The sequence below is a fragment of the Dendronephthya gigantea genome, unplaced genomic scaffold (assembly GCF_004324835.1).
Source record: "Dendronephthya gigantea isolate DGI-Jeju-01 unplaced genomic scaffold, DenGig_1.0 000000F, whole genome shotgun sequence".
NCBI classification, from domain to species: Eukaryota; Metazoa; Cnidaria; class Anthozoa; order Malacalcyonacea; family Nephtheidae; genus Dendronephthya; species Dendronephthya gigantea.
Genome location: NW_021163010.1, coordinates 3,422,453 through 3,443,102, shown reverse-complemented (window position 1 = coordinate 3,443,102; position 20,650 = coordinate 3,422,453). Strand labels below are relative to the sequence as shown.

Sequence of the window (20,650 nt, the reverse complement as noted above, 5' to 3'; positions counted from 1 at the left end):
CACTCACAAGTTTTACTTTCTTGTACATGATTATAGTGTGTGTTGCTGAGATTGATATATTAGTGTATTTCAGAATTATATCAAGACAGTAAAATTGAAGACTATGGTTTGTATAAGTGTACTCATGTTTGTCTCTTAATTTGCATGAATTGGTGATGTTAAATTGTTAACATTGTAAATATGGAAATATATCGTAATATATAGTAATGTCTGGTATTTACATGCGTGTGTTACAAAGCGTGTATATGTATACATACAACATATTTTTCTATTTAGCTATTACAAAAATATTGTACATAGTAAGACGAGATAATTGTATATTTACATGTATATATCAACGCTTTCTTAAAGAAACTTCACAATTATTTTTGAATAGTCTTACAACTGGATTATCATGTCATTTATGTGTGCCATATGAGGCTATATGGTTAATTTATGTATGCACGTCCATGTTTGTCTCAAGTAGCTTAAGAATAGTCAATAGAGTTCCGAGATATGGAACCAAGAAAGAACTTACGGGATTATGTTTGCCGTTTGAGGCTGTGTGATTCATGTTAGTGTTCATGAGTTTTTGCCATTTCTTATATTATAAATATTCAAATTACTGTTCAACATACATGCAGTTGTGATATATGGTAGCTATCGAGTGTGTGTTGCTTGGATTGATAGATTACTGTATTCTAGAATTATAGTAAGACAGAATTTAATTCTTTCTAGCTTATAAATATGATATAATATAGTTTGCATAGAAATGTATTATTCGTGTTTGTCTCTTAATTTGCATGAACTATACCAGTAACATATAGATGACATTGTAAATATCGTAATATATCCTGAATATATAGCAATGTTTGCTATTTACATTCGTGTGTTACAAAGCGTGCATTTTAATACATACAATATTACAATATAGTAAGACGAGATAATTGTATATTTACATCAACGTTTCCTTAGAAACTTCACAATTATTTTTTTACAATACTTTTACAACCGGAGTTACCGGACCAAGTCACTTATCACCTATGGGAATTATGCCTGCCGTCAGCCCATCCGATATATTCCAAAAGTCGCAAAAGACCGGATAAGATAATTTGAATCAAGTTAGAGAGAAAGAGAGAGAGAGAGAGAAAGAAACAAGGAGTGCCTATGTAATGATGAGCCTACGAGCCCACTTTCATGTTTACCGCAGTAAACCAAGCATATAGAGTTCCGAGAGATGGAACCAAGAAAGAACCATGGGATTATGTCTGCCATTTGAGGCTGCGATTCATGTTAGTGTTCATGGCTTTTTGCCATTTCTTATATATATTAAATTTATGTTTATATAACAGTTGTGACATATTATATTTTATCAACCTAAGCCTTAGCAAGCCCTAGGCGCAAACGCGCGGCCCTAATCGCAAAGCCGGATACCATGACCGAATTGTTATAAAACGTGTTTACTCACATGCAAATTTATTACACATGCATCATGCATTAGCTATGTTCCTGGTGGCCAGAACTTAGTTAACTGTAGAGCATTATGGTTGAAAACACATGTATCCTAACCTGCATGCACATTTTTTGACCACCAGGCTACTCTAACCTGTAACGATGTCGGGAGATCTTTGTTACGCTGCCGTTGACTGTTCGGTGCCGTACGTATCTACCCGTCGTGGCGTCGTATTGGCGTCGCTTTGGCTTGTCGGTTATAGGCTCAAGGTTGCCGTGATTTTATAATATTTCTTCAACCTGAAATAGGATTTATCATAGAAATATAAGCCAACAATATTTTTACGTTTTTTCATTTCATGCAATGTTTATTATAATCAGTTCTTTGTTTTATTGTACTCAATATCAGCCGTCGTCGCTCCTGTCCTAAATCTTAAAAACTCCGTATTGTTTGCTTTATTTGAATTGTTCATGATTGCTTATTAGTATACTCTCGAGTATACTTACATCTTATTATGAACAGGTTCATCGTCGTATCAAATGGCTTCACTCGCTAAATGTCTACCTGGAATAAATCAAAGATAAGCTTGTTATAGACGGTGACTACAAGAAGTTCATCTCAGAGAGATAATCTTGAAGCCGGAAAGTTGTATTTAGACAAAACAATTTACCTGTTCAATTCAGCAACAAGTCGAGAAGGAGCAGCTTTGGACTTGCTGTTCCTTCAAAGGCGAGTCATGCACCATGGCATTTCCAGCTGTAGCAAATTGCACGTTGTCTGGTAATTTCTTGCCCATTATACATTTCTTTTAGTTTATATTCAACTCTTAAACTCTACCTGAAAAGATTAAATAGGCAGCGTTAGTCCTCTCTGTAATAAAAGATTTTAATCCAACTCAATTCAATTTTGGTTTGAAATTAGGATAGAGGTTAGCTGTTATGTGGCTAGATAGAGGGAAATCCTAACTCTCCTAAATTTAAGAGTTATTTTATGTATATTACCTTTTTTATTCCACCAATAAGTTCCGAGAAGAAGCTAGTCGTGCTCTCTCTTCAAGGCGAGTTATCGCAGTTGAACAATTTCACCGCAATTGATCGGTCTAAATCACTTGTCGCAAATTTCATCGTATTGCTCAGCTTCAATTCGTCAGAACTCTGCATGAAATGAATAAAAAACGTTAGTGTTGTAGCGAGCACATGCAAGGCGAACACAACGTGTGTTTAAGGGGCATAACACGAGGCGAAATTGGACAGTGCAGGTAGCCGAAACATTCACCTAAATATCTCGATAAAGCAAGCAGATAATTGTAAAGCATATTACCTGTTCACACACTAACGAAAGGGCAATATAGAGATGCTAAAACTTCTCTTCAGTAAGAACACGAGATCATTATTAAAACCACAATTCATGATTTATTTCAATTCTTCTCAAGTAAGAGCGACGTGTCTTTATGCGTCAAAGACCAGTGCCCGTATAAACGAATATGAATCAGAGTTGGATATTTCATTTCACCCGCTCCTCGTGTTGGAAAGTAAAGCCATGCTATTGGCTAAACATACCCGGTGTGACAGCTCAAGAATGCTTCTGATTGGATAATCTTGTTATTTTAAATAATATGATTAATTCTTCTCCTAATACATTTTGGTTGCGTCGAATGCAATTCAAACAATAGATATCACCTCATTATAAACCTCATTATCATCCTATAATCATAACCTGGGCGAATTCATTTGGGCGATTTATGAAACCGGAAACTGATTAGTTTGCTTCCCATGCACTTTTTATCAGTTCGCGCAAATAAATTCACCTAGTTTTCGCCACGTAGCTATATAACGTTCCAATATAACCAGGGCCAGGGGGCAGCGTCTACAAACAACTTCGCTTCAAATGTGGTATAACAATTGCCTAAGGCCTAGGTAAGGCCTAGGTTATACGTCGCATTTTGGTCGCGTCGAATGCAATTCAAACAATAGATAATGAGATAATAAACCTGATTAAGCTTCAATATCATCTCATTATCTATAGTTTGAATTGCATTCGACGCGACCAAAATGCGACGTATAACCTAGGCCTTATACGTCGCATTTTGGTCGTGTCGAATGCAATTCAAACAATAGATGAGATGATCGACCTTATTAAGATTCGTTACCATGCCATTATCTATTGTTCGAAATGCGACCAAACTGCGACGTATAACCACAGGTATAAACTAGGGCTAGGCTTTAAATAGACAAAAACACAGACATAGCATAACATAAGCGTAAGAGATCGACTTAAATTTATGTAAAACAGGAAATTTGACACCATCTTTTGTCTTTTCTTGGTTTATGCTTGAGGTCTTGTGCTTTCGCTTGTGAAATCACATTGTTTTTCCTTTTGTCCTAGCTTCCTTATGTCTATGCTTATGTCTTAGGTGAAAACCAGACGTCATGGTTTGTTCCAAACATTGAGTTTCTTAACCAAACGTAGAATTTCATACACAACAAAATTTAAGATTATAAGAGCGTGTAAACACGTAAAAACCGGTCAATTTCAGATTTCTTTTTAACGCTTAAGCGCGATCCAACAGTAAACGACGCAGCAGGATGGGCCAAGTTCTTGAAAATATCTGGCAATTGCTGCAGCACCATGCCGCTGATGGTAAAAGACACACCAACCCCTCAATCGCGAAAAAGAGAGAGAGGAAGAACAATAAAATAAAAAATGAAAAATTATCCTATATTTTTTTATTAATACGAACTAAACCAGTCTATACAAAATCGTACACTTATATCTTTAGATACTATATAGTGATACTAAATATTACATCATCATATATTTTGTTATGGACTCTTTCCATACGGTCTTACCAATATGGTTTCTTAGTAAAGCACTTGAATTTTTGTGAAATGTGAAGTTGTATCTAAGTGAAGCAGTTGTATTGTTGCATTTCTTAGAAAAATTACATGTTTCCTCGATCATACCCATATAATGAATGATCAAAATATTTCTGAAGGTAGTTTAGACAAGAAATTGTTTTATGACCAACTGAATTGGCTCCCTACATATGGGGCATGGATCTCCTCTTCTTTCCAGTTTCTTAGCGCAGCCAAGGCAACAACAAACGTGGCCTGTCGCGCCATGAATTATTGTGGCGTTTTTCGGTTCAGTCATACATATGATACATGAAGTGTCCTCTGAGAGCGGAGCGGGGGCTGGACCCCTCACTTTATTCAATTCCTCTTCAGGTGACGCTAGGGGAAATCCTGCTGCAGTTGTTCCCATTCCTCTTTGATTCATGTTAGTTGAACGTCGAGGAACTAATGAATTTATAAGAAACACGTATAGGAATCAAGAAGGGTACATTTTCACATGCCGAAGCTACAGTAGAATGACTATATATATAGTGATAGTGGGACTAACAGTGCCACAGGAGAGTTTTGGAAACGTAAACAGAGAGCACGCTCCAAAATTGGCCCCTAAAACAGCCCATAACTAATGTGTTCTGTAAGTAATACAGAAGAGACATTACCTTTTGAATCGCTAATCATCATGCAATTGTCACACAAATCAAATTCACATATCTCGCAATGGTACGGGTATTTATTTCCGGAAGGACGAAAAAGACTTTCACAGCTGTCACACCGCCATCCACCTGCGAATTTGTGATAAATCAACTCCGTATCTGCTTTGTAAAGATCGTGCAGATGTAGAGTACTGCGATGGGGCTGGCTGCACTTTTCACACAAATCATATTTGCAAAGATTACAATGTCTTGGCAGGCTGCGGAAGAGAAATTAATGCATTTCATTGCATAAATAATTTAGCCAACTAGCTGAATAAGAAAAACGGGGCAGTCATTCAGCGAGCACCCGAAAAGCATTTAGCTATATTCTACAAACAAACGCCAAACAGATTGTGGTATTTATGAGTATGTCCGTGTAAATTATATTAGGTACATAAGGCAGAAGGTTAAAGAAAATTGTAGTTCACTTACTAGTGGCCCCTGCCATTACTTCCACCACAACAGTCGCAAACCCAGGCACCGCTACTTCGATGATAAACACACCTTACGTCAGTTTTCATCAATTCGTGCTGATGGAGTGGATATCGTTTTGGTTCAAAGCACTTTCGGCAAAGGTAAAACTTGCAGGAGCTACAGAAATAGCAACTGGTATCCTTTAACTCTCGAGATGAATTGTTACATCCATTGCACTTCCATATTTCGTCTACAATATTCACCCAACATAAATAGTGCGAGACATGAGCAGGATGAGCATAGCCTTCTGTTTGGGCGCAAGTAGAGCATAACTTAAAATCACATGGATGACACTGAAATGCTGTGCGCGAATTCTTTATCGTTTCAGCTCCACAATAGCTGCACAAATTACTTGTCACCGCAGCCGCTCCAACGACAACAGCATCTGTTTCAACTCTACCGGTATGAAAAGGATGTAGTGGATGTGTCATGACTCACTACAAAAGAACCTATGACAAATTAGACAAGATAAAAAGTTAGTTAATCATACTTTCTCCATAAATGTAAAATGCTACTAACTGGAGAAGAGACCTGAAGCAGACAACAATAAACTGTATTCTGTATTTTTACAACATATGTATAAACTGCATTGTATTCATTTTGCTAAACACACTTATACCCAGGGACATGTCGCAGCTCTCGGAAGCTTTTGTCCAATTGGATAATGCTTTTCTATGCTTTCTAAAAAACGAAGCTATGCTATTGGTTGAGACAGAAATGAATTGTAAAGTTCAGCCAATGAAAATCATTCTTGCGGGGAGCTGCGACACTACCCCACTTATAACTCTCTAATAACAAAGTGCCAGGTGATCTTGCACCAAGTTCAAAGCAGATTCTTCTTTTGGGTTAATTTGATTATTTTTTCTGCATAATATTTCTTATTCAAATATATTTCAGAAATTGAAACCCTTGTTTATCGAATCATTCTGACAGACCAGGGCAACCAGCTGATCTGAGATCATGACGTCATAAAGCGTCTCAACAAAACTGAGTTATCATGTGCCTGGTGTTATTTGTCCTTATTCTTCCAACTAATAGTATAAAGGTGAAAAATTTAAATTCTAATTTGCAGTTGGGAAAAAATAAACGTGTTTTTGCATAAATATAATAAAATTACTTGATATTTTCAAGTGTCAAAGTCATATGCAATGAAGGAAATAATGATTCAGTTTCGTCGAAGATCTGGCTTCTGATTGGTTGATTTTTGTACCCAGATCAGCTGGAAGCTTTTAAGCATCTGCCATAAGTGCCATTTAAACAGTCAGTCTATCTTTACTCTTTACTTTTAACTGTGCATGATTCAAATGAGAATTATTACAGCCTTATTATTCATACAGATCATTCATTTGGACAAACAGCTCATAGTAATCTGATGATCTAACACAATATTGTAAAATAAACAAACACAATTTGGCCTATAGAACTGTGTTCAAACTTGGTTAGTAGTAGTAAATAATTAGCCATCAAAGTCTACACTTAAGACTGACAAGTTGACAGTATATCATACCTGCAGCCGTATGAAAATGGTTGTGCTCAATGTCAATGCCATCAAGGTTGCGATTTAAGTTCGTCTCTGTAATTTGGAGGATTTAAACAATATTGAAATTGTTTATATTATGATCAAGATCATCATAATGATCATCATAGTTTGTTTCACACACACTGACACACAGGCCAGATCGAAGAGGTAGACGCATCAGTTGATGAAACACACGAAAGGTGTGAATTATCTTGCACCATTTAGCAAGCTTTTACAGCTCTGATTTCAAAAGTGGGAAAGAGTACATTATGGTAGTTTACAGGAGACTATAGTCAATTAGTCACTATACAACCTCAACGACACTGTGTCAGTGTGTCTGTGATGATACCAAAGGCGAGTAATCAATTTTAAATTATAACAATTTGTACCGGCCTTACCTCATAATCGAGCTAGTCAAACTGGAAATATATGGACTAAACGATTTTTCTATTTCCTTGTTCTCTCTAATCTGCAGTTTCCGTTTCGACCGTTTGTAATTCTTTGTATCAATGTTTGTTACGTTTATACTTAGTCGTTGGTGTCACAACAAACGCCTGCGCATGCGTGACTTTTTATATATACTGTACATATATACTTTTTATATATACATTTTATATATACATTTTTATATATACATTTTCTCAATTTGTTTCTTCTGAAAGTTAGAAAAAAAGTAAACATAATTTAATAATAAAACTGCTTTTAGGAATACATAATAAAAAATATTTAAAGTTTTAGTTTTGTTGCCTCCAATTCTATTCCGGCAGTTCGAAGTAGGGCACTTTTCTTTCCAACAAATGGGTTACTTTTGTCCCGTAATTTCTACGAGTCAGGTTTAAACATACGTATAGTTCACTTTAAATCGCTAAGATAAACGAAAACATAAATTCGACGCAAAACACCAGGAAATGGCGTGTGTGGAGGTAAAATATGGCCTCAACAATGAACAATTTGCATTGCTTGTTGTCTTAATTGGGAAAGAAAGTATATTCCCAGAAAGCGCATACTAAAATCATTGATTCTAATGGAATCATGATGCTTAAGAGTAGTGACTAACTCATGATCATGAGGCGAAAAACGATAATCGTAATAAACCACTGTTTATTGTCTTACATTGATACATTCCTATATTCTCTTCCAGCCGATTTCTAATCTAGCGATTACCGTATGATCGTACACGATTTTTCTTTATTTTAAATATTAAAAATTTTAAATTAGAAAAAATAGTGATAAATTACAAGTGACATATTTCATCATGGTGACATGAATATTTGGTCATACCTATTGCCTCTGATTTTCGTTTGCTATTTCACGGTAATGATACTATCTAAACTCATACAATTACAGTCGCAATTATTAACTGGACATTCAGCGTGTTCTTCAAACCATTCTAAGATATGCTTGGCATGACCACCATGACGACACGACTGACACCACGTGAACCACATGTGACTGGCATTCAGCTTTCGTTCATCCACAGCATCTTCGCCCTCTGGAAAAGACGAGAAAACCCAAAATTTGCACGCATTTACAAGCATTGCAGTCCAACAATGGCTGGCAATTTCAGTCTTTATTAGCCTAATCTGTTTGCATGTATATATACAAGGTTTTGTTGAATTACTGTACCATATTGCATGCCTTATTCAGTTGTTTTCTCCTTACCCGAGCCATTTGATGTTTTCTTAGCATCCTCAGAGTGTGTCGATGTTGTTCCCATGTGCATTAAACATTGAGAACATCTTGGTAAAGGTTTACCACATTGATTACAACTAAAACTCTGCGAAAAAAAAAGCGAAAACATAGACGCGTCAAAGTGATTGGTTAGCGAAATAACGCAGCGAAAAATGAATATCTCAGTTTTTCTCTCACCTTCATTTTGTTAGTGGGAATCTCTCTCGGAGATTGATATCGCAATCTCCTCACAGTTTGAGAAACTGGGTTCTTTGCTAAAATGGAATCACTACAAAAAGTACAGCTAACTAGAACTTGCTGTGACTTCATTTGAGCACCACCAGCCTTGGTACTGTGATAAATATCAAATTCAGCTCTACAAATATTTAAAAAGAGAAATTATGAATCATGACGGAGGCCGAACCAAGGACATGCACTTGATCGATTCATAACTACATGCTAGAAAAATATGGCTACATCGACCATACACAATTCGCATGTATAAGAATGCGTTTTCGATTTCAATCTATTAATGAATCAGCTCAAGCTTTGTGTTTCGGCATGGGCAAGCGACAGAAGAGAGCCTTACAAAGGTAAATGTAATCAGAATCCGGAATTCACGTGCTGAGATCCGATATCCGCGAACGGGGATCCGGAATACACAAACTGGGATCCGGAATCCACGAGCTGAGATCCGGAATCTACGCCCTGAAATCCGGAATCCACGAGCTGGAATCCGAAATCCAACAGCGCAGTAGTTTCCTTTGCATATAGGGCGACACATGCACTTATCAATCGTTTGCCAGGGGGACATTTTGTCAGCGCACTTTTGTCGAATCTTTAATTTATAGACTAAACAGACTGATGTAGATGACTAAGTGAAGCAATGTATACATGTATACATATATTTCCCTTATACCTTACCTTTGATGCCAAAGTCCCCATCTATCCAACAGATCACGGTAACTAAAATGTAAATTAATTAAGGTGTATAATTAGCTATGATGTTACCAAAATCCGACTATTTTACAATTAATGCTTCACGAAAAAATAATATAGAACAGAAAAATGAAAACAAAAAGAAAAAGGTATAGCCTAAAGTGAAGTACAGAATGACTTACGTTTGGATCCAAATATCGACCTTTGCAGATTCTTTAAAAAGTTTGTTTGACAGGGAGTTAACAGCTAACAAGCAAACAGTTTGAATATCTCCAGTCTATGTAAAATATAGCCATTAACCAGTTTTTTGCGGCCCAAAACTAAAAAACGGACCTGAATTGAATGGAAAAACTAAAGAAAATTAACGTACCATATTTATATAACTTTGAAGCAGGTTAATCCCGTCTTCTGTCATTCCTTAATATAGAAAAAATAACCCTAAAGTTTTGTATTGACAAAAGAAACAATGTTCAACGTAGTGAAAAACGCTGTCTCTAAAATTATGTATAACACACACAAGAGGTTGAAAGTTAACAGATGCACGTTTACCTGTTACCAACATGCCTTCAAGATTTCCAGTCCTTATCATATTCTTGCACAAATCATTAACGAAGGGCCCCAACTAAAATAAAGTTATTTAAACAAATTATATAAGAACTTTATCTAAAATTAAAATAATGGTTCAATCTTTAGGAAAAAATTTATAAAATTTCCCAAAATTTTCGGTTCTGTGTAACATATTGTATGGTAACACACTATACTGGGAGCAAAATAATAAATTTTACCTTGCTATCTGGCAAATATTTACACGCAAAAGCAACTTGATCTTCAATCTCAAGGCCACAGTCTTTCTAAACAAAAACAACACATTTTCAGCTTGCTGTAGTATGTTAACAAATGCATGTAGCAGGATGCTGTCCTTCAACTACTGCGCCATATTATTTTGTCCATATTCCATATGTATACCGGTGATATAACTGCAGTTTCTATATTATTATTAAAACTGTGATATAGATAATAAGCCTAGCAATTTCAACCGTTCTGGGTAATTGCATGTTCTCCGAAATGATACCTTAATCCATCTTCATTACATGGTATGGAATGACTGGAATGTATAGTTCACTAACTATACCAAGCCATTTTTAGTTTATCCACTTGGATCCATATGATTCGTGATTTAGGGAGGATCTATTTATAAACGCCATCCAACATGGCGACTATGACGTAACTTGCAAATAATTATTGCGTGGGGGGGGGGGAGGAGAAGATGGATCAATGCATGCCAAGGTTAAGCATTAGAACATAATTATACAGCTTGAACAGCGTGTAGTTTTTGTTGCTATTGGGTTGGCCAAATTTAGTAAATTTCGCTTCAATCTCAGTGCAAAGAATTTTCATTAAAATAGAATTCAACTTACCAACATTTCTTCGTAGCCACCATCATCTGAGGTCAAAAATGTAAACAACGCACGAAGATACGGATCAGAAAGCTAGAAAAAATTCATTTTGAATATGAGAGGGACTTTTGACGTTATAAAAGACAGTAATCTGCGCCCAGATTATAATATAATTATGTTTTGACGTGTTAAACGCATATTTGATGAAGAATGACATTTACAACAGTGCTATCGTAATAAAAAACCAGGTTACATGCAAGTAGATGATAGGAACTTTAAGCATGTACTAGGGCGTGTAACACGTTGAAAACATCGGGTTTTAAGCAAGTAGGACGGGAACACGACGACGGCGGCGGTTATCAATAAAGTGTGTCAATAAATGAATATACCGTCAACGCTCGCTCTGTGTACAACGATAAATCCCGAGTTTTTACGCCTTGTGTACAACGGTTTACCTTAAGACGCAGCGAACGCTACCTCCAGTTGGCCACATAGAATTTTTAAATGGTCTCTAATATCTCCCATTATATGGCCTAACAGTATAGTGGTTTAATTACTACAAAGAGCAACGATTATTTGGCACAATAATACGAGTTATTTCAAATTCCTGAAGCAGAAGTGGATGCACCTGAAGACAGGTATTCAAATTATAACAATGTACGTGGAGAATATGTCTAAAAACGTAACCTCGGGAGTTCCCAATAAGATTTACTGTTAACAGTCATGTATAAAAGTCATAGTGAAAATGTTTTAATTTCAATAATTTGTCTTAGTTATAATACCACGTATGTCTTCGCAGACGTCGAGCAATGAAAAACAATGATATACAATTTTTAGCCAATGACAGACAATGACCTACAATCTTTAGCCAATAATAGATAATGATATACATAATTGATCCAGTTATCGGAGATATAAAGGCTACCAGTTTTAAATTGCTCTTATTTGAGACAAACGAGTATTAAGACAAAATTAATTGAATTAGCAAACTGAAATGCCTCCAAAAACCTCAGGAAACAAGAAGGTAGAGAAGCCAACAACAACAGTTATCAAGCCTCTGAGTGATGGAAAACCAAGAAAGAGAACAAAACGGAAGGAAAGTTACGCTGTATACATTTACAAAGTCCTCAAACAAGTTCACCCGGACACTGGTGTATCAAGTAAAGCAATGAATATCATGAACTCATTCGTCAATGATATCTTTGAACGAATTGCTTCCGAGGCGACACGTTTGGCACACTACAATCAAAAGTCCACAATATCATCGCGTGAAATACAAACGGCCGTCAGACTTCTTTTGCCAGGTGAACTCGCCAAGCATGCTGTCAGTGAAGGCACTAAAGCCGTGACGAAATACACAAGCAGCAGATAAGCTGAATGAAGAGTGTTTTGGAATTGACCCATAATGAGTCGTAAACGTTGAATGTTACGAGTTGTACAGCTGTTATAGTGCAACGAACTTATTTGACTTTAAGTTGACATTTGTCGTATTTAAAATAGAAATGTATAAAGGAAAAAGAATGATTATTAAAAAATATAAATTGGCGTAACGTAATATATTATAAGGCGACAAATAGCGTTACAGATTTTATGCGAACATGACCTGTACTTTAACGAAGAAGATCCGTATTTTGGACTCTGGCTATAAACTGATGACTTTAAAACAAAAGACTATAGATATGCATGAACATATCTCGCCCACAGTCGGCGATGACAAAGGAAATTTTTCAAATTATTAAGCCTAGTTCTGAGACCTAGGTTATACGTCGCATTTTAGTCGTGTCGAATGCAATTCAAACAATAGATAATGAGATGATAAACCCTATTAAGCTTCATTAACATCTCATTATCTAATTATCTATTGTTTGAATTGCATTCGATGCGACCAAAATGCGACTTTTAACCTAGGCCTCATATAATACACTTTATAAAAGTTAGTTCATTCCGCTATGGATGAACAATTTTGTTGGAATGAAAAGGGGATTATAAACACATTACCTTCTTACATAATTGTAAACAATGATCTCTCCATAGCGATTTCTTTTCCACTGTATACCCAGATAAAGCCATCGCTACCATGCCGAGAAATGAATCTAGGATTGCATGAATACAAAACCTGAGCGAATGGAGTAAAATTGATGAATAAATTTAGACGACATACAAGTTGTATTTTTTTTCATTTGTTAGCAATTAGATTAGATTTCTCGATCGTCGTGATATGTTCGGTGCAACGAAAACGGTTATTTCAATAACTTATGCCTCCTTCTAACATGCCAAAGGAAGACATAGCTATACATGCTATATAATCTGCAGTGTAGCGAAAATGGTACCTTATGCCTTATGGGGCTTAACATTTCTCTACTGGAGTTTGAAACGCCTGCAGATTGCGTCCCGATATTCCAGTTTTTGGGACACGTACACTGTATAGTGGATAGTAGCCTACCTTTTGGCAAATTTCTATCGATTCTTGCAGTTGCACCTTCACTCAAAATGTTTATAGCAGTTGGAATATCATTATTGAAAACAGCTACAGCGGCAGCTCTTTCATACATTCCCTGTGATTTCAAACTAATTTGAAAAAATAATGTAGGCCTATTCATGACACGTGAAAACAGCTAGGGACATGAAAATAACATATATATATTGCATGGGAGCCTGTCAACGATTATCTACAATCCCTTTACTGATCTATATACGTTTCATATACGTAACCATCGTAATCTTTGACTTTAAGCCATCAAATGAAGAATTGGGAGATAAACAATCAAGACAATAAGGAACGTACCCATTTAGAAACCTCTTCAAATTGATAGCAGGATCAATATTGAAATTCCAGTTGCAGAGTTGAAGAGCAATTTGCCTAAAAATTAAAATTGGTATTAATATGCACTGAGTACGAAACATTCGGCAGAATGTAAAACTAAACTAGAATATGGATGGTATACCGCTTTTCCGAAATAATTAGCGAACTCATAGTAAATAAATGAAAAGTCATTATAAGGGAAGTATTTTCAATCATGAAACCTTTCATCACTGTAATAGACCGTCGCCAGCAATCTGGTATCTTTGCATATCTTCGACTTTTGGCAAACACCTGACAATGAAAATACAATTATATATAATTGTAGTAATTTTAGTTACAAATTAAGGTATCTGCGATTGCAATCATAAAGTGTAAGTATAAATGATTGCACTAGCGCATGCATGAATACAATATCAATATTCTTTTAGAAAGTTTGTTCCAGCGAAAGCAACTTCCTCAACGTAAAAACCGTGTATGCATATCAAAATTATGACAGCATACACTAGTGACAATTTAGATACTTATACTATAAGGAACAATTAGGGACGACAGGGAAGAAGATATGATCACAAGTGATAATGTGGACATTTCACATCATTGAAAGAATAGCTACAGCTGCATCATTCATGCCAATATTATCCTGATCCCTACTCATCGTCATTTGTTCCCTAACTCACTTTGTTGACTTGCTTCACCACAAATTACCGACTTCACTCCAGGATATTTGATCATCTTATATTTATTATCTAAAATATAGCGGTATAAGAATGTTTCAAACACTATAGAAGCAGCACTCGGCCACTGCAGTCAAATTATTTGCCTTCAATTTTATGATCATGCAGAAAAAACATTGTATCTTCTTATAATCGATCAATCTTTTAATAACAATAGTTTGTTGTTTTTGAATTTTGTTCATAATGTGCTAATATATAAATTTATGACTGCAAGTTTTAAAACGTACACACCCTAATAGACATCGACTTACCTATTGTTTTCTGTATTTGACTAACACCTGCAAACACTATTAAGGCTTGAAATATAACAATTAGAAAATCGCTTAAAAGAACTGTAGAACCGCGACCAACGAGTGACGTCAGAACGCGGGATACGACTTTTGGCACGCTATAATATGCCGTAACGTGTTGATAAATTAACGTATCCCACGTTATGACGTCAACCAATGACGAAGACATCAACGTTCGAAGGAGAGGAAAACAAAACAAACTCAAACAACACAAATTTGAGCGAACAAAGTTGTAATGTTCATTTCGACATGATATGAAGAATTTAAAGCCTCAGTTTATAGAAATGCGTAACGTCAAATTTCGGCTTTATATCATGTTCAACCTCATGTTCAACCGAATGAGGTTAATGTACAGCTGCATTTTTTGAGGTAAACAGAATGACAAGAGAATTGTAAGAAAGGATACGGCCAAACCACGTCCATAAATTAGCCACTCGTTGATCTCCAACAGTTCTAGTCTTGGTCAAGTCTATACCGTATGACTCACAAGCCCTCTTGTACATTTTTATTGATATATCTTCATCAATTTCGGACTAAGTGAAAACAATGGATCCACTATAATATAGTGTACTAATATAATCTACCGCGGTCCGTGGATGAAGTTCGAGAAATATAAGATAACATAACCATGCATGCATATCATGAGGGAAAGAAAAACTAGGAACAACATCAATACGTCTATATTTATACAACTTCACCCGCACCTTTGTACAACATTGAATAAGACGACGACCACAGCCCCACGACAGAGAAAATTTGGGAGACCAGCTCTAAATCACAAAGACAAAAACCTGAACACCATTTTATTCATGCGGAATTCTTGTATACGATTATTCGTCTTTTGTTTAAACACAAAAATGTGTAAATTCCTGCCTATGGCTATGAAAACACTCGCGAAGAAGTGCAAATACACACCTTCGCAAGTGTTGTATAAATTTTCATGTATCCTTTGCATGTATCCATTTCCTTAAGTGCCTCTGTATTTACAGTAAGAAGATGTAAATACACATGCATGCACCAGAGAGTCGGTATACATTCCCTTGCCCCTGTACTCACGCCAAGAAGGTGTACATGTATATTTATAAGTGTATAACATGTATAACATGTATAAGTGCCTCTGTATTTACAGTAAGAAGATGTAAATACATGCACATGCATGCACCAGAGAGTCGGTATACATTCCCTTGCCCCTGTACTCACGCCAAGAAGGTATACATGTATATTTATATGCAGTAAATACACCATGCACATATAGTGGATTTCCACACCCAATTAGTACAAAAGTAAAAAACCCCAGAATGTTGGTGTGCTTCACAGTTTACACCCATATTTGTATATGCATTTTCACTTATTCAGTGTTTGCTAAACACTTCAGAATTTTGAGCTTGATGAACTAAACGTTAGATAATTTAATATACGAAAGTAAGTGGAACGATTAAAGGTACGTATATGCACATACCAGACAAATTCTCTCAAATATCGTTAGGTCCCGAACACCCCCTAAATAAACAAGATTATGGAAGACGATTAACAAAACCTCCACGCATAAGAACTTACTCAAATTTTTGGCAATTCACCTTTAGGAGATATGATAAGCATTCTATTTTCCTCCGAAGGATGCCAACTGAATCCAGAAATATTATAGTCTACCTCTAAAAATTTAAAAGGTATACAATTGGTATATTACACAGTACATATTCATACTTCAGAAAAACTCACTTTAAAAACTCAAAAGAAATAGATTTTTAAAGAAAAGCTGTATTTTTGCGCTGTTATATACGCTCATGCATGAGAATACCTTCCCGTGTATGTGCTTGTGCTCAAAAGTATTTTAGATTATTCTGACTTATCTAGCATGCAGTAAAAGCTACATATCAGTAAATTAACCTCGAAAAGTGCGGAAGCGGTTTGTAGGTAATTTCATGAACGATCCGTGAATCCTATAGTCGACAAATTGACTTTAACATTTTGACCTATATAACTGTACTAAAGTAACCCTGAGGTAAATAGTAAGATATTTGTGTAAAACGGTCGTCTTACCAACTGTATTTCTTTCTAAAGATGTTGGTTCAGCTTCATGACTTGTGTTTCCATAAGCTATAAAAATTGAAAGTGAGAACCAAACTCCCTAATAGTTACATAGAAATATATAGAAAACAAGAAAACTGACCAGCTGAACCATATTGTATGTCATGAAGGTGAACGACATTCGTATTTTTCTGTAAGGAGGCCAGTAATCCCGACCTAAAGAGATTATAAAAATTAAGTTGTAGATAAAATGAACTGAAAAGCTGTCATGTTTGCGTCACATTTAAACTGACCTTGTTCGATTCCATTCAATTTGGACGACATTTTCACCAGGAAGAGCTAAAATCTGGAGATAGTCAAGAAAGATGAACACAAGTTTATCGATTTAACTGCTGCGATAAACAACCTAATTTAGCTTTTTTCTCCCACTATAATCGAAAGGGATACAGGTTTTTCAAAATGACGTATGTCCCAAACAAGAACAGCTCCTTGGTCGCCCTGAAATTTAAAACGATAGTTTTAATGCCGCAGCAAGCGGTAAAACAAACGACACATGCCACCAAAGCTATTGTAAAATGTCTTATCGCAAGAGCACATGCAGTACGAACGTATATGCACCTCAACAAAGGACGCCACTCGATATTCCAAACTTGGATCAACGCAAACCCCATAGACGGCTTTTGTATTGGTAAATGATTTTGCTTTGAAATACATTTCTGCAACAATTACACCACCAATAAATATTTGACTTAGTGACTAATGGAATATCATCATTTCACGTAACAATAATGTCTTACCCGGATTATCTCTAACATCGAATATTTTCAAAAATTTGCCTCCTTGACCAGCAATTAATGTCATCGGGTCAGTGGGAAACCAAGTGACCGAAGTAGTTTCATACGTCGGACCTTAAACACAAGAACGGACCGAGTTTATTTGTAGCGAGATTTCGAGGTAAAGGAAAGATATTAGCGACATATATATTCAAAGTATTGAAATTCATTGCAGCGGCTTTTTTTAAGGATTTTCGAGTTGGGGTGAATTCCTCAGGAGAAACTCAGTACATAGTAATGCTAATCCTGGCTTGGATGGACTAGCTCACCCCCTGGGCTGCAGATCCAGTTTCAGGGTATAAGCATACTTTGTAATAGCCTACCTGCCTCAATAACACGACTTTCGGAGGAAAAATTGGAATATCCACTTCTACCACTAAGGTTTGTTGAGGATCTATGGTGTTTAATACATTAAAATAAAACGGACCAATTTTTCGGGCTATTTCTAAAAGGAAACTACTAACCGTTGGTACATTTAGTCTACCTTTGTCTATCATTTGATCCAGAAGATTTGCCAATGTCTATATATTCCAAAGCAATTTTTAAAAATTTATGGAATCACAATTTACAGCTAAAGCAGGATTGAGTCATCAAAATTCATCTGGATTATGGTAAAAATATGGTACATTTACTTGTGTTTGATGTTATATCCCACACACATAATGAGACTCCACTTCTAGCTTTTTCTAACCCTGCTGCCAACTGAATAAAAATATATTGCATATATAATTATTAGTTATTAATTACTACATTTTTTTATTAATGCAGTAATAAGTAGACGTGGTGTACCTACAAACTAATAATCATATATATTTTTGTTCAAGCATTCAAAAATACAAGATTAATAACCTAATAAAGTTAAAACATAAACACTTTTTATACCCAATTCGAACTGATAGGATTCCAAGCCAAGGTGTTGCATGGTCTTTGGTGATGAGGGACTAAAAACAGAATGCATTTTAAGTGAATATTAGCAGACATAAAAATGTAAAAAAAAGGCTGGCGAGAGCCAGGCTGAATAACAAGAATAACAAGTGTGTTATAGCCAGGGTGGCCCTTGCGAGCAAGCTCTGCATGCCTTTGTGAGCACTCCAGGCTGTTTTTGAGCACTCTATGAAGATATTTTAGTGGTCTATGGCTCAATGTATAGTTACCAAATTCTCTTTCAGACTCTAAAAGTCCAACATTTGTTTGATCAAACCTAGAAAACAGCAGAACAAGTAAAAAATTCTTCAGTTTTGACAACAATAATTAAAGCATTCCTGGAAACAGAAAAAAGACAAAGAAGGCAAAATAGGAAGTGTAAAACAGGAGGACAAAACAAGAAGATGAAATGGTAAACAATGGTAAACAATGGTACACAATGGTGACAATGGAATGGAAAAGGACAATGCGAAAGACAGTTGCAATCAGACCCTATCGTAAATGGAATTTTATTTTATTTCCAAAAGGTTTGGCAAAGAACAACAAGATCGAATGATAAATAATTTCCTGCTAATGAACCATGCCCTTACGTTCTGACTGTAACAGTTCCATTCAGCTGACCCAATGCAATTAAAGCCTTGTTTTCCAAATCAGCTTTGGGATATAAAGCTGCACACTAAAGTTTCCAGAGAATAAAGTAGCCATGCAATTAATACAGTATTGCTACATCTATAACAATAAAACATGTAGTACAAGAATCAACACAGTAAATAACAAAATTATATTCCTATAATTTTTTAAAAACAAGTTCACAATTACTCTGTATGGTATATGAGAAATTCTTGACATAAGAACAGCATTGGTCTTGTCAGAAATTTTAATATCTGAAACATATATCAAATGAAACATTTATTACAATTTTTATCACAGATACTGTACCAGTATATAAATTAGTTAGCATAAGGATTAATTTTTATACATCATTTCTAATAAAACAGGTCTCTCTTAATGGTAGTAATATTACCAAGCTGTTTGCAACAATTAGCATGATTCTCAGATGTGCAATAACATTTATTGTAATTTCGTACTGGTATTGTCAGAAAAAGGCGGGTCTTCAAGTTGGGCGGACTAGTATCTAATTTTTTCGACCTTGTGCATGCACCTATAGTTTTAGGTTTTTCAATATATACTGCTGGCCCACATTCAAATATTGAAATTAAATTCAAAACTGCAAAGTAAAGTAACTATATATGAAGTTTATGTACCACTACTTCCAATGGTACTTGATGTTTGAATTGAATTCTATAAAATAAAACATGCAAAGTTTAAAAATTAATTTGCTCTACTAAAAATAAGATAAAATGTTTAACAATTATTGAATGAGGTTGAACATGATGAATATGTTATTAACCGAAGCTGAGGTTGATAATGAGAAACTGAGGCTTGATATTAAATTCTTCATATCATGTGTAAACCCAATTCAATAGTTGTTTTATGTTGATTTCACTTTCCTTTGGGAGCCTCTAAAGGTTGAGAGTACTCCATGACTCTATCATTTGACACACTGACACCCCTTGTTGGAAGGCGAAGCTGGCAGTTGCACATGCAGAGTTGCCACGACCTACTATTGATACATGGTATCCTATTTTTAACATACCTGTGAAACATTGGAAACTTTATACAACTTAACATCCTGTCCATGACCAAGTGTGACAAATTTATCAGTATAACAGGGATACCATAAGACTCTGAAACCTGCATCAGCCATTGTCTATTGACTGCACCGTTAAATGCGTCCTTTCTAAAATGTTGTTAAACGCATAAATATTGCTTAAAATAATAAATACACAAATCTTAAATCGATCATTTAAAGAACATTTATTTTGTGGATTGCTCACGTGCACATCACGGGAGCGTTGTGTACTTCATCTTATACCATTTCAATGTTCATCAAGACACTGGGGCTGTAGGGCAATAAATAATATTTATGAGAGTGTCCTCTTTACAATGTAATCGAAACAGCAATACACAAAGATAAGAATGAGCAAAAAAATGGAAAATT

The 20,650-nt window shown here is 35.6% G+C and overlaps 3 protein-coding genes across 4 annotated transcripts; 1 reads left to right on the top strand and 2 right to left on the bottom strand.

The window, feature by feature from the left end:
- Positions 1-4,154: 4,154 nt before the first annotated feature.
- Positions 4,155-7,509, bottom strand: LOC114522379. Its single transcript, XM_028543052.1, has 5 exons — positions 7,368-7,509; positions 6,958-7,023; positions 5,409-5,899; positions 4,944-5,194; positions 4,155-4,731 (listed from the first exon to the last, which is right to left on the bottom strand). The coding sequence occupies exons 3-5, from the start codon at positions 5,879-5,881 to the stop codon at positions 4,433-4,435; spliced, it is 1,023 nt and encodes a 340-aa protein (XP_028398853.1). The 5' UTR covers positions 5,882-5,899; positions 6,958-7,023; positions 7,368-7,509; the 3' UTR covers positions 4,155-4,432.
- A 541-nt stretch (positions 7,510-8,050) lies between these two features.
- LOC114522264 (GATOR complex protein MIOS-B-like) lies at positions 8,051-20,493 on the bottom strand. Of its 2 annotated transcripts, XM_028542914.1 has the most exons (34): positions 20,246-20,493; positions 19,854-19,890; positions 19,408-19,472; positions 19,179-19,264; positions 18,819-18,865; positions 18,547-18,605; positions 18,297-18,366; positions 18,149-18,185; positions 17,988-18,058; positions 17,629-17,739; positions 17,450-17,547; positions 17,279-17,329; positions 17,125-17,177; positions 16,974-17,047; positions 16,844-16,900; positions 16,381-16,455; positions 16,263-16,303; positions 15,508-15,573; positions 15,210-15,336; positions 14,765-14,791; positions 14,457-14,525; positions 14,001-14,070; positions 13,762-13,836; positions 13,420-13,544; positions 12,975-13,069; positions 10,998-11,069; positions 10,365-10,430; positions 10,129-10,201; positions 9,950-9,996; positions 9,762-9,856; positions 9,565-9,606; positions 8,839-9,016; positions 8,632-8,746; positions 8,051-8,461 (listed from the first exon to the last, which is right to left on the bottom strand). In XM_028542914.1, exons 1-34 carry the CDS (start codon positions 20,354-20,356, stop codon positions 8,274-8,276), a joined length of 2,673 nt encoding a protein of 890 aa, XP_028398715.1. In that variant the 5' UTR covers positions 20,357-20,493; the 3' UTR covers positions 8,051-8,273. The 2 variants fall into 2 exon arrangements, with proteins under 2 accessions (XP_028398715.1, XP_028398723.1); XM_028542922.1 differs by lacking the exons at positions 18,547-18,605; positions 18,819-18,865; positions 19,179-19,264; ... (1 more) ...; positions 19,854-19,890; positions 20,246-20,493 and having other exon boundaries at positions 18,129-18,185; positions 18,297-18,324.
- On the top strand, positions 11,802-12,705 carry LOC114522455 (late histone H2B.L4-like). Its single transcript, XM_028543141.1, has one exon. The coding sequence runs from the start codon at positions 11,971-11,973 to the stop codon at positions 12,346-12,348; it is 378 nt and encodes a 125-aa protein (XP_028398942.1). The 5' UTR covers positions 11,802-11,970; the 3' UTR covers positions 12,349-12,705.
- Positions 20,494-20,650: the final 157 nt, after the last annotated feature.

Coding starts and splice junctions, on each gene's coding strand:
- LOC114522455 (XM_028543141.1), top strand. CDS start 11,971: ATGCCTCCAAAAACCTCAGGAAACAAGAAGGTAGAGAAGCCAACAACA.
- LOC114522379 (XM_028543052.1), bottom strand. CDS start 5,881: ATGACACATCCACTACATCCTTTTCATACCGGTAGAGTTGAAACAGAT. Junction 5,195..5,408: donor AGTAATGGCAGGGGCCACTA/GTAAGTGAACTA, acceptor TCTCTTCCGCAG/CCTGCCAAGACATTGTAATC. Junction 4,732..4,943: donor GATGATTAGCGATTCAAAAG/GTAATGTCTCTT, acceptor TAAATTCATTAG/TTCCTCGACGTTCAACTAAC.
- LOC114522264 (XM_028542914.1), bottom strand. CDS start 20,356: ATGGCTGATGCAGGTTTCAGAGTCTTATGGTATCCCTGTTATACTGAT. Junction 19,265..19,407: donor TTTCTCATATACCATACAGA/GTAATTGTGAAC, acceptor TGGAAACTTTAG/TGTGCAGCTTTATATCCCAA. Junction 18,059..18,148: donor GGATCAAATGATAGACAAAG/GTAGACTAAATG, acceptor TAAACACCATAG/ATCCTCAACAAACCTTAGTG.